Raw genomic sequence first — 13,092 nt, forward strand, 5'->3', positions numbered from 1 at the left:
CATCTAGAAGAATAGATACTTGGGAACACACCTGGGAGGCTCCTCTGCCCCCCCCCCCCCCCCCCCCCAAAATCCCAAGTCACGTACCATCCTGACTTGGAAAAATATTGCCATTCCTTCACTGTTGCTGGGTCAAAATCCTGGAAGTCTCTAATAGCACAGTAGGTCTACCTACACCACATGGACTGCTGCAGTTCAAGAAGGCAGCTCAGTAATACTTTCTCATGGGAAATTAGGGATGGGCAACAAATGTCGGCCTAGCCAGCAAAGCCCACATCCCTTAAAAAATGCATTTAAAAATATATAGTTTTAATAGCCATAATGGAGTAAAGACACTCCACACAGGTGAATTCTTAACTTCATTCGAACAACGCAATAACATAGGCAAACTGCAGCAACATTTACGTGATCAAGAATCACATGACCAAACGTACAGGGATACTTCTAGCCAGAGTTGGCAGTCTTATGTAGCAAAATTGTTTATAATGTGGGCTACGATGACCAATAGAAATATTTGTATGTACAATGTAAAGCTATAGGCCTGGTTATTGAATTCCTAAGGGTCATTGGGTAGCGTTTACTTAAGTGCCTCAAATCCTCCAAAGAGGACTGGGAAAGGATACGCAGGTACTTGCCCTGTTGCATGCTTGATAGTTGCCACACTTCCTCATTTAGGAATGAAATGGTTGCTCCTTTGTGAAACAGAAATTGACTATCTGGTGGATCAAGCTGTGAAAGTAAATGAATAAATAATTGGTTTAAAAGGGATATCAAATTATAATTTAACAATCGTAAAATCTACCAAATATGGGAACTTTCTGCATGTTTTAAATATCCAGTAAAATTTCTGCTTGCAACCCAAATAGTGAAGCTATTTAAGACCCGGATTCACAAGTTTGATTTCCTGGTGTGTGCCAATTTAGTTGATTTAATGTTAGTAAATATGTTACAATTGGCTTTGGCACCAGTATTAAAAGGAGGAAAATGGCTAGTATGTGCGTGGTGCATCCTGTCAAAAGTACATCACTGGTTACAAGAAGCACTTTAGGACATCCTGTGTTTATGAAAGGCCTTACATAAGGCTTTCTAGTTGTCTTGATAATCCACTTTAGATGGCAGCTAAGAGACACTGGCCTGGGATTGGAGTTTATATATATATATTACATAAGGATATTACTGACCCAATTGGAGCTTTATAGCAATCAAAACCATTTATAAAATTTTAAATGGTCCAAATCTCAAAATGGTCACATTCCTGGGCTATTGATCCAGGCCTCTAGGTTATTTATCCTGTAACATGACCACAATGCTACTGCAAGGCCAGCTAAAAACAGAGCACAGCAAATGCAACTTAAAAGTCAAACATCTGTATCTGATGTGCATGAACTTAAAAGTCTAATGTACAAAGAAACATTGCCAGAAGATTAGGAATGGGGATGGCCAAATTTTGAGAACATAATTAGTGTGTGGAAGTGGAGTGGAAGCAAGATGAAGGGGATTATTGAAACTATACCCTAAATTGCAAGCAGGAGATCTGAATATCAAGGGGTCATTTTAAATATACGAGAAATAGGTAAAGAAAATGCGTCTGGTGAAAAACATATCAGTTAATGCAACATCTTATTTAATAAGTTATATTTTACATACAATGTCTTCAGCCCCAAGCATGGGAGGGGAGTAAAATGTAAATTGGTTCCTTCTGTAGTTACAACTAATTTAAGCCACATATTGTGCCAGTTAGTGGGTTTCAAGCTATTTTATTAAAAACTAGTTGATCTCCGGTGCTGTTGCACATGGAGAGCAAGACAAAATGTAATATTCAAATAAACAAGGTTAGACTGTTCAGGGATGGAAGTAGGAAAAAGACAGAAGGGATAGAGAAAGGGCAGGAGAAGACAAAAAGTGAAGGGAATGGGAGGAGAAAGATGACATGCAATTATGCTTGGTGGGTTGGGGAAAGAGCGTGCCGTTCTTCCCTAGTAGCACAATACATTCTGTTTACCTGATGTGGATTTGGTAGGAAAGTGATGTTTGAGGATGTTCTACTGCAATTGTGCAAAGCTCTATTTATTTATGTTGGTGAACTCCAAATTTAAAAGTGAAATGTGATTAATCAAAAATGTAAAGAAAGCAATTTTTTGGAGTAGAGATTATTAAGAGCATGAAGTTATGCTATTTAAAGACATTATAAAAACAGTCCTTCTGTATGGGATGCCACAGAGTGTCAGTATACGACAGGGTAGGTGTAATACCCTTAGTGAACACTTCTAATATAGCATGGCCTACAGCGTAACTAGTACATAATGGGTTAGTCCTCGAGGGCACGGTTCCTTTAAAAGGTTTGTTGAAATGTAATCTTGGGTACCAAATTTAATATGCAACATACATTCACTATGCATACAGAAGATACTGTATGGGAGATTAGATCATGGGAATATTTCCAATGAGCCTTGTGTATTCATCAAGCTAAGATATTAACATTAATCTAAGAAGGCATTCCTGTTTTGAGACACACCTGCATGCAAGGCCTTGCCCCTGCACTTGCAAGTCACAAAAGCAGACATGGAAATACAATTCATACATCAGGATTTAAGGTTATAAGAACATAAGAACTAGGAGCAGGAGTAGGCCATCTGGCCCCTCGAGCCTGCTCCGCCATTCAATGAGATCATGGCTGATCTTTTGTGGACTCAGCTCCACTTTCCAGCCCGAACACCATAACCCTTAATCCCTTTATTCTTCAAAAAACTATCTATCTTTACCTTAAAAACATGTAATGAAGGAGCCTCAACTGCTTCACTGGGCAAGGAATTCCATAGATTCACAACCCTTTGGGTGAAGAAGTTCTTCCTAAACTCAGTCCTAAATCTACTTCCCCTTATTTTGAGGCTATGTCCCCTAGTTCTGCTGTCACCCGCCAGTGGAAACAACCTGCCCGCATCTATCCTATCTATTCCCTTCATAATTTTAAATGTTTCTATAAGATCCCCCCTCATCCTTCTAAATTCCAACGAGTACAGTCCCAGTCTACTCAACCTCTCCTCATAATCCAACCCCTTCAGCTCTGGGATTAACCTAGTGAATCTCCTCTGCACACCCTCCAGCGCCAGTACGTCCTTTCTCAAGTAAGGAGACCAAAACTGAACACAATACTCCAGGTGTGGCCTCACTAACACCTTATACAATTGCAACATAACCTGCCTAGTCTTAAACTCCACCCCTCTAGCAATGAAGGACAAAATTCCATTTGCCTTCTTAATCACCTGTTGCACTTGTAAACCAACCTTCTGTGACTCATGCACTAGCACACCCAAGTCTCTCTGAACAGCGGCATGCTTTAATATTTTATCGTTTAAATAATAATCCCGTTTGCTGTTATTCCTACCAAAATGGATAACCTCACATTTGTCAACATTGTATTCCATCTGCCAGACCCGAGCCCATTCACTTAACCTATCCAAATCCCTCTGCAGACTTCCAGTATTATAGATAGAATAGAACAGTACAGCACAGAACAGGCCCTTCGGCCCTCGATGTTGTGCCGAGCCATGATCACCCTACTCAAACCCACGTATCCACCCTATACCCGTAACCCAACAACCCCCCCTTAACCTTACTTTTTAGGACACTACGGGCAATTTAGCATGGCTAATCCACCTAACCCGCACATCTTTGGACTGTGGGAGGAAACCGGAGCACCCGGAGGAAACCCACGCACACAGGGGGAGGACGTGCAGACTCCACACAGACAGTGACCCAGCCGGGAATCGAACTTGGGACCCTGGAGCTGTGAAGCATTAATGCTAACCACCATGCTACCCTGCTGCCATAATCCTCTGCACTTTTCGCTTTACCACTCATCTTAGTGTCATCTGCAAACTTGGACACATTGCCCTTGGTCCCCAACTCCAAATCATCTATGTAAATTGTGAACAATTGTGAGCCCAACACGGATCCCTGAGGGACACAAATAGCTACTGATTGCCAACCAGAGAAACACCCATTTATTCCTACTCTTTGCTTTCTATTAATTAACCAATCCTCTATCCATGCTACTACTTTACCCTTAATGCCATGCATCTTTATCTTATGCAGCAACCTTTTGTGTGGCACCTTGTCAAAGGCTTTCTGGAAATCCAGATATACCACATCCATCGGCTCCCCGTTATCTACTGCACTGGTAATGTCCTCAAATAATTCCACTAAATTAGTTAGGCATGACCTACCTTTTACGAACCCATGCTGCGTCTGCCCAATGGGACAATTTCTATCCAGATGCCTCGCAATTTCTTCCTTGATGATAGATTCCAGCATCTTCCCTACTACCGAAGTTAAGCTCACTGGCCTATAATTTCCTGCTTTCTGCCTACCTCCTTTTTTAAACAGTGGCGTCACGTTTGCTAATTTCCAATCCACCGGGACCACCCCAGAGTCTAGTGAATTTCGGTAAATTATCACTAGTGCATCTGCATTTTCCCTAGCCATCTCTTTTAGCACTCTGGGATGCATTCCATCAGGGCCAGGAGACTTGTCTACCTTTAGCCCCATTAAGAACATAAGAAGAACATAAGAACATAAGAACTAGGAGCAGGAGTAGGCCATCTGGCCCCTCGAGCCTGCTCCGCCATTCAATTAGATCATGGCTGATCTTTTGTGGACTCAGCTCCACTTTCCGGCCCGAACACCATAACCCTTAATCCCTTTATTCTTCAAAAAACTATCTATCTTTACCTTAAAAACATGTAATGAAGCATTAGCTTGCCCTTCACTCCCTCCTTAGTGATAACAATCCTCTCAAGGTCCTCACCTGTCATAGCCTCATTTCTATCAGTCGCTGGCATGTTATTTGTGTCTTCCACTGTGAAGACCGACCCAAAAAACCTGTTCAGTTCCTCAGCGATTTCCTCATTTCCCATTATTAAAACTCCCTTCTCATCCTCTAAAGGACCAATATTTACCTTAGCCACTCTTTTTTGTCTTATATATTTGTAAAAACTTTTACTGTCTGTTTTTATATTCTGAGCAAGTTTACTCTCATACTCTATCTTAATCTTCTTTATAGCTTTTTTAGTAGCTTTCTGTTGCCCCCTAAAGATTTCCCAGTCCTCTAATCTCCCAGCAATCTTTGCAACTTTATATGCTTTTTCCTTCAATTTGATACTCTCCCTTATTTCCTTAGATATCCACGGTCGATTTTCCCTCTTTCTTCCGTCCTTCCTTTTTGTTGGTATAAACCTTTGCTGAGCACTGTGAAAAATCGCTTGGAAGGTTCTCCACTGTTCCTCAACTGTTCCACCATAAAGTCTTAGCTCCCAGTCTACCTTAGCTAGTTCTTCTCTCATCCCCTTGTAATCTCCTTTGTTTAAACACAAAACACTAGTATTTGATTTTACTTTCTCACCCTCCATCTGTATTTTAAATTCCACCATATAGATTTCACTTTATGCATTAGGAATAAATGTATATTTCAAAATAAAAAGATAAGAGATAGGAAATTACACCACCCCAAACCTTTTTATTCCAACTTGTCATGATTGTTCTATACGGCACTGCAACTTAATAGCTGGGTTTTCGTTCTCTCGCTACACAAACTATAAATCAGGAAAGAGAAGGGAACTTTTGGGATTTACATTAACAATTGGATTTCATATGAAGTTGAATGTCTTATGTACTGGTGAATAGCGCTGCATTGACAAGTTACAAATGACACGTATGGTGTAAGCTTCTTGGACTACCTGCAGATTCTCCTCTGTTGTTACCCAGTGACCTGCAACAGCCAGAAGACTGAGAATGTCATGTTTGTGTGGGAGATGCCGTTTGACAGCTGGTTCATCTTCCTTGCTGTAGAGCTGCACTGTAACACAGCAAAATATCAAAGCGCACACTGTTTGTACCATCAAAGCTTAACTCACATAAGCAGATGAGAAACTAAGAAAACAACACTTGCAAAAACATTGGCATGAGAAAATTAGGTTTCATGTTTTGCGCTAAAATTGTGGAAGAGGAATTTTAATCTCGGGGTTTGCATCATCAGGCTTAAATCATTACGGAACCCACAATAAAGCTGCAATTTATTTTCAGGAAAGGTCTGTATTTGTTTCAAAGAATACTAAAGGTGCAGCTTTGAGCTCGTTGATTTTTTTTTTAAATTAAAAAAAGCTTCTGCAATCCACACATCTGCCCCTGGTGAACAGGGCGGGGAGCCAACCTTCTCCGAGTGTCACTATTTGTTCGATGAGTCAGCCTGCTCCAAGGTGACTCATAGCCCAAACTTTCATCTTTCACGATTTCCCCAAAGTTGTAAGGCTGAGAATCCTGTACATTCTGATATAGAATCTTGACACATCCACGTAATGTGCCCCCGTCACGGCTCGTATATTTTGTTCAAACAAATGTTATCCAGGATCAAAAAAGAGATCTTACTTTAAAAGGAAGTCTAAACTACGCTTCAATAGTTTGCTTAGCTCTAGGCTCAATGTGGAGCTAGGATTCTAGAAAGAAAAATGCAACATTTCCCATCCATTAATTTAAAAAAGTAGATACATTTCATGTCTCTTTTGCCAAATTAGTGGTCACGTTTTCCCCTCTTTCTGCTCGCCTGCTGACTTGCACATTCAGCAATATTTATTGCTCAGTAATGTGCTGATGTGTTTTCCAAAATTGAACTATAAAAATTGGTGACATTATATCAGAATGTTAGCATTAAGAAGGCAGCTGGTAATCGGCTGAGTGGGTTAAAATCCATTCATAACTGATGGTTGGTAGTCTTTTCCTTCACTCTGATGTTTGCAAGATTCGTGTTTGGTTAGACTCAATTCAATGTAAATTCTAACTGTCGTGGAGAAATAAGAAAAATTCCAAACTGAATTTTTAATCAAGAGACGTAGCAGAATAGTCACTTCGGAAATGGAGGTGGGAGAGGGACAATAAAGCAAATTAGAGAAAAACAAAATTAATTTGAAAGTAATTCCAACCCCTCCTTGCTTTAAGTGAAAACCATCTATTTTCACTGATCTTTGGCACGATAAACTGGAATAGTCTTTTAAAACATTTTAACAATTGTTAACCACAAACCCTGGTGGTCATTAAAGTCTGGGCAGTCTGACGACAAGGATTAAAATCACAATTACTCCAGTTACACAGCTATAAAACCAAAACAGAATTAGTAACATATGGACCAATCCTTTGAATTAGCAAGTGATTTAAAACCTTTTAGTTGTCCCAAAGTCTCAAAGTTAGGGGGCGGGATTCTCCAGTCTGCCAGCCGCATGTTTCCCTGCCCGACAGCGGGATTCTCCATTCCCGCCATCTGCCAATGTGATTTCCCATTGTGGCCATCCCACGCCACCAGGAAACCCGTGGGCGTGGGTGCACTGCTGGCGTAGTGGATAATTCCGCTGGCGGAGAATCCCGCAGAAGGTCTCCACCTTCGAGCCATACAGACAATAAACTTCCAGCTTGATTTTTGGTCTGTGTTGAGCAAAGGGCAACTGGCATAATTGCTTCAGGACAGAAAGGGAATGTTAAAAAAAAATTCATAATATTATGAAACATCCATGGAAGACTTAACATGGGTTAAATTGAGAAACTTCAAAAAGAATCGTGATTGGCACTTAATCACACAATACAAACCTCCACAGTCCACCACAATGTTCACACCTAGACCACCAGTTTCTTCTAAACAACTGTCCACAAGGTCAACCTTCCCATCAGACAAGTTGATCACCCTGGCTACGAGAGAGCAGAAAACAAATTAGTTTGCTGTCCATTAGAACAATCATTCTCAACAACTGAAAAAACGGGAAAACATGTCATTCTAGTTGATAACAGAAAATGATGGACATACTCAGCAGATCTGGCAACATCTGTGAAGAGAGAAACATATACTTTCTCAGTTGTGATCTAACCAAAGTAAAACAGGGTCCATTCTGGCTGGGATTAGCGGAGTCGTTCCCGATGCTTGGAGTGTCGGGAACAACCCCGCTATCTAATGGCACTCTGTCTTGCTTTCAACGCCATCCCGAGGCTGCATTTTAGCATAATTTCCTGCACTGAGGAGCTCCGATGAGTGGAACTCCTCAGTGCCAGAAGAGATTGGGACACGAATTTTTAAAATGGTTTTTAAATTTTAAAAAATCCGATCACCTGGGAGACAAACCCCCCAGGTTTGTGGGGACCAGTACTGTGCGGCACCTGGCTGGGGTCTCGATGAGGCTGATAGATACTGGGTGGCTAATCGATCTGCCATCAGCAAAGAGCCGAGCGAGAGCGAGTCCCACCCAATGTGGGCGGGATCTAGATCGCGAGATTCCGGCAGGTCATTGCTGGTAGATCGGGCCTAACATTTATCATGAAAGATCACAGCATGAAATGATAACTCTGTTTCTCCCTGCACAGATGCTGACAAATCTGCTGAGTATTGCCAACACTTTGTTTTTACTTCAGATTTCCAGCATCCTCTATATTTTGCTTTTGTGATTTTTCCAGTCGACAAGAAAATAACCTTTCTCTACTTTGGAATTATGCATTTCTACTTTGGAATTATGCATTTCTATTGTGCATCCAAATACATTTAACTGAAATTAAAAGACAACATTATCTATTTGATAAACCGACTTTATTCAGTAAAAGTAAAAAAGTTAATAAATGTAAAAGTTAAGAGGACAGACAAATCTTATTGGTCTCTGAAGCTTTTTGCAATTAGTGGCAAACAGCCACTATACGCGAGAGTAGTCAAATTACCCTATAGTTTCACTATCAATGTAGGTTATTACTTTAATAGGATAAAATATTACAAATCATTTAGCCAGATTGATAATAACAAGGCTTGGCTAACTAACGCTAATGATTCGTTGATTTGAATAAATGCAATAATTTTAAATATATTTTTAAAATATCACAACCACTTATTAAATATAAATTCATCATCCTACACAGTAATTAGATATTGTAGTCATTCTAATTACATTCCCAAGATAAGAAATGAACTCAAGGCCATTAATATTAATATTATTGGTTTGGTTACGGATTCAAATGTCACCAGTCAAACTCAAGGGGCTGGATAAAAGCAAATTACTGCGGATGCTGGAATCTGAAACCAAAGAGAAAATGCTGGAAAATCTCAGCAGGTCTGGCAGCATCTGTAGGCAGAGAAAAGAGCTAACGTTTCGAGTCCAGATGACCCTTTATACAGAGTCTTAAATGTGTGAAAACCTCATTTGCACAGATAGCAAAAAAGACTCGTCCTGCCCTTTGTGAGCTCCTTATTTCTAATTGTTAACTGAACAAGTTTCCTTCTTACTATTCAGACAGTCTCAGCTCCAGTCACTCCAATAATCCTCTACACTCAACAGTTGAAATGTGGATCTCTGACTAACTCACTTACAAATGTAGTGAAAATCCAATTATCTGCGTCTAAATGTGAATGAACTTGTAGTAGGTCAAACAAGGACAAAAAGTTAATTTTCAAAATTGAATCAATAAAGCATAGCAGGGCATTAAAACAATGAGCTTTTCTATAAAAAAAATGAAAGTTAGATTGTTATTTTTTACTGGGTGTAATAGTATCTGAAATGCCCCCTCTGGGGCTGGTTTAGCTCACTGAGCTAAATCACTGGCTTTTAAAGCAGACCAAGCAGGCCAGCAGCACGGTTCGATTCCCGTACCAGCCTCCCCGAACAGGCGCCGGAATGTGGCGACTAGGGGCTTTTCACAGTAACTTCATTGAAGCCTCCTTGTGACAATAAGCGATTTTCATTTCATTTCACTTAAGAACACTTTAAGGCAAGTGTGGTTATTTCACTAGCTCTTTTCTTTATCGGAAGAGTACAGTAATTGACCAGTTTGCCCTTTTCTCTACAGCAGCGGTAATACCTTATTTGATGCAAACAAAGTTACCTGGCACACAATCCTATTTTGCACTGCTCTAATAGAACAAAAAGGAACAATGGATGAATGCACATCTTCAGGGAGTAAACTCTGCAGAGGTTGAATAAACCAATTTCACTGGGAGTTAAAAATCTCTTTTTCCACCTTGCACCTTCCCCCCCCCCCCCCCCCCCCCCCCTCCCACCCACCCCACACAATACGTTTCCTGTAAACAATTGTGGTGAATGTGTAACCACTATAATTTACACTGTACATTACTGTGTCCCTGTGGGCTCTGTCCCTGTGGGCTCCATCTGTGAGCCATTGCGCGCCTCTGCCCACAGGGGGAGATGAGGAGTATGTACAGGGCTCTGCCCTTCGTTCCGCCCCCTCCAGGAAGTATAAGTGCTGCGGTCCTACAAGTCTGCCCTCAGTTCAGCACAGTCACAGGCAGGCTCAGTTGTAAGCCGGTTAAAGCCACAGTTTACTCCAACTCATGTCTCAGAGTGAATTGATGGTCGCATCAACAATCATCATGCTTTAATGGGCCAGGATCTTGGCATGGAATCTTTGAACGGTTTGTGATTTGAGTGAGAACAGGTGACAATCTGAATCAGTCATGACTAAAACATTTAAACCGTAGTTAAATAGGAGAGAGTCACCGTGATGCATTTCACCTTCATGGAGGCGGAGAACCAATTAGAGTATTTAGTCCTACATTGGGGCTACTTTGCCCAGCATTGTACTGACATAAGAGCAATCCCTCAGAGTGCAGAGGCAGCTTCCTGGCAGAAGACCACTGTGCCATTTAAGCCAGAGTCTCCATGCCCAATCTTGGTGGCACATATGAAAGGCTGCACTGGCAGCCTTTACTAGGCCTGCAAAAAAGGTTTCAGCGCAGATCTGAGACAATCCTACTGGCTTTGGGACTTCTTAATCTTTCACTTACTCTGCAGGCAACTGAGAGTGCTGCCACGCTGAGGTATCTTTGCCTTCACCCACCTGGCCCAGTAGCACCCATCTCTCCCGCTACATTATCGGGAGCCCACCTGCCATTTTTATAGGGCAGCGAGCACAGAGGTGGCCAATTAGGAGGCAGTCTTCGCAACAGTTGCGCCAGAAGGTAGACGGTGGACAGGGAGCCCGGCACACCTTCCAGAAAATCTGGTCCATTGCGTCACTGCAGATACGTGGCTTTCTGCAGGCTGTGGCAGACACGGGATTGGAGTAATGGAAGTGATTGCCCCGCCTGCTCCAGGAACTTAGCCCGTTGAAAGATTCCCCTTTCCTTTTAGATTAATAATTCGTCCAGTACAGCCCAACTTTGTGCAAGCATCTTCTTATGCATGTGTATTTGGTGCTCAAAGATGCAAGGCATAATGCTTTACTAATTCGGAGGTCAGAATCAAGCTGATTTGATCAGGAGCATGAAGAAATGCTCTTAATGTTGCAGTGAAAACCCTCTTTTCTCCCCCCCAAACAGATGTCAAAAATGTTTAGTGCCAAATATATTTATGCTTTCCCTTCGTGTTTTTTTATTCTAATGCAAGTCTAATTTTACCGTAACTATTTCTCCATTAGAAAAGGTGTTGAACAAACAAGGAAATAGTTCAGTACAGAAGTCCTCACCGGGCCATCCCACTACACACCTGTTTGACAATGTAGATTGGCAATGAAATATGTCTAGAAGCTGAAACAAGAAGAGAGAGTGCTGGAAAAATTCAGCAGGTCTGGTAGCATTTTAGGGAGATACAGATGCTTTCAGACCTGCTGGGTTTTTCTAATATTCTTTGTTCTTGTTTCAGATCGTAGCATCCATGGTATTTTGCTTATGTCTAGAAACTGGTTGTACTGAGGGTTAGGAATGATTCGGAAAGACCATTTTGTTTCGATGTTATACAATTGGATAAGTACTGTGACTACTGAAATATATCACAGTTGAAAAATTAGCAATGCTGGCAGGGGAATGGGGAGAACAGCTTTAGAATCAGTCACTGCATACAAAGAGACATAAAATCCAGAAGATAAAGTGTACACTCCGAATCCAAGCAGTACTCCGACTCGTACAAATAATTCTCATTCTGTTTTGATGTCAGTATATCACTGATCGCTCTTATAGCCATTGTGCACTTTACATCCTCAACCATTCGCTCAGCAAGCATTTCTGTCCGCTTTATATACTAGAACTGATTTTGCCAGAACTCTGCAATGTGACACGGCTGGGCTCCACAGCACTGTGGCAACAATGAAACAACTGGGCAAATGCACATACGTTGTTTATAAGTCAGTCATTACTTTTATTTTCTGTTCAAAATCATGCCCCCAAAATGCATTGCATGCTTACTGGGTTTTCAGGGTACAGTTTGATTCCTTTTTTGCAATGCCACTGTTGTAGTTTTCAGGGGGGGGAAAAAAAGTTAGAACAAAACAGCAATACGAAACCCCAGAAAATTTTATAATCTCAAAAGAATAAAAATGGAACTCCACCTATTTAGTTAAATCCTGGTCAGAAAATATTCTCGCCACTTGGAACACCGTTGTCTGACATAGTTTCTTGGCTCCTCCAGAAGCCGCAGCACCGCCTGAATGATATTACAACACTGCCACCAAAGTCACCACTGCCGTTGGTACAGTACTAGAGTATGAATGGGGCATTATTTAACAGTCTGTCAAGTCCATCTCAGATAAGGGGAGGGAAAATATTTATGGCTTTTGTAGTCAGTTTGGGTTAGAACAGAGATGCTTTATTGAAATTGTGTTTCACATTACTCAAACGATGACTTACCGACCAAAGGTTGTCTGATGCCTTCGGAAATACAGCCACAAGTGCAGAGACAGGAAATAAAAGGAAGAACAAAGTGAACATTTTTGGAAAATTATCCTTTAAAGCAGTAAAAAGGTAAAGACATGCAAACTATAAACACACCTGAAGCATGATAAATAGATACCAAAATCTAAGACCACCTTAATTTGAAGGTGAGCAGTATAGCATTATTGAATTGCAATAGCAGATTCAAGATGAACAGCTGTTAAGTGTGCAATCCACGTATTGTATGTTACGTGATATTTTCAAGTTTTAAACAGATTATAGACTAAAAAAGCACTACTTCATCAGTGTGAATGTCAGAATTAAGTTATGAATAACTTAAACTTGGTGCAGTTTAGCTACTTCCTTACATCATCTCCTGGCATATTGTATACTGAATAAGTGTACTGTATAGCATC

The 13,092-nt window shown here is 41.0% G+C and overlaps 1 protein-coding gene across 4 annotated transcripts in view; it reads right to left on the reverse strand.

The window, feature by feature from the left end:
* cryzl1 (crystallin, zeta (quinone reductase)-like 1) overlaps positions 1–13,092 on the reverse strand; it is a 93,901-nt gene that overhangs the window by 11,770 nt on the left and 69,039 nt on the right. For 3 of the 4 annotated variants that reach the window (XM_038801589.1, XM_038801590.1, XM_038801591.1), the window contains 4 exons: positions 12,653–12,673; positions 7,633–7,731; positions 5,736–5,854; positions 624–729 (listed from right to left, as the gene is read on the reverse strand). In XM_038801589.1, the coding sequence (XP_038657517.1) occupies positions 624–729; positions 5,736–5,854; positions 7,633–7,731; positions 12,653–12,673 (345 nt within the window). The remainder of the gene's footprint in view (positions 1–623; positions 730–5,735; positions 5,855–7,632; positions 7,732–12,652; positions 12,674–13,092) is intronic. The other variant, XM_038801592.1, reaches the window with a different exon arrangement.

Source organism: Scyliorhinus canicula, chromosome 7 (assembly GCF_902713615.1).
Source record: "Scyliorhinus canicula chromosome 7, sScyCan1.1, whole genome shotgun sequence".
Classification (NCBI taxonomy): domain Eukaryota; kingdom Metazoa; phylum Chordata; class Chondrichthyes; order Carcharhiniformes; family Scyliorhinidae; genus Scyliorhinus; species Scyliorhinus canicula.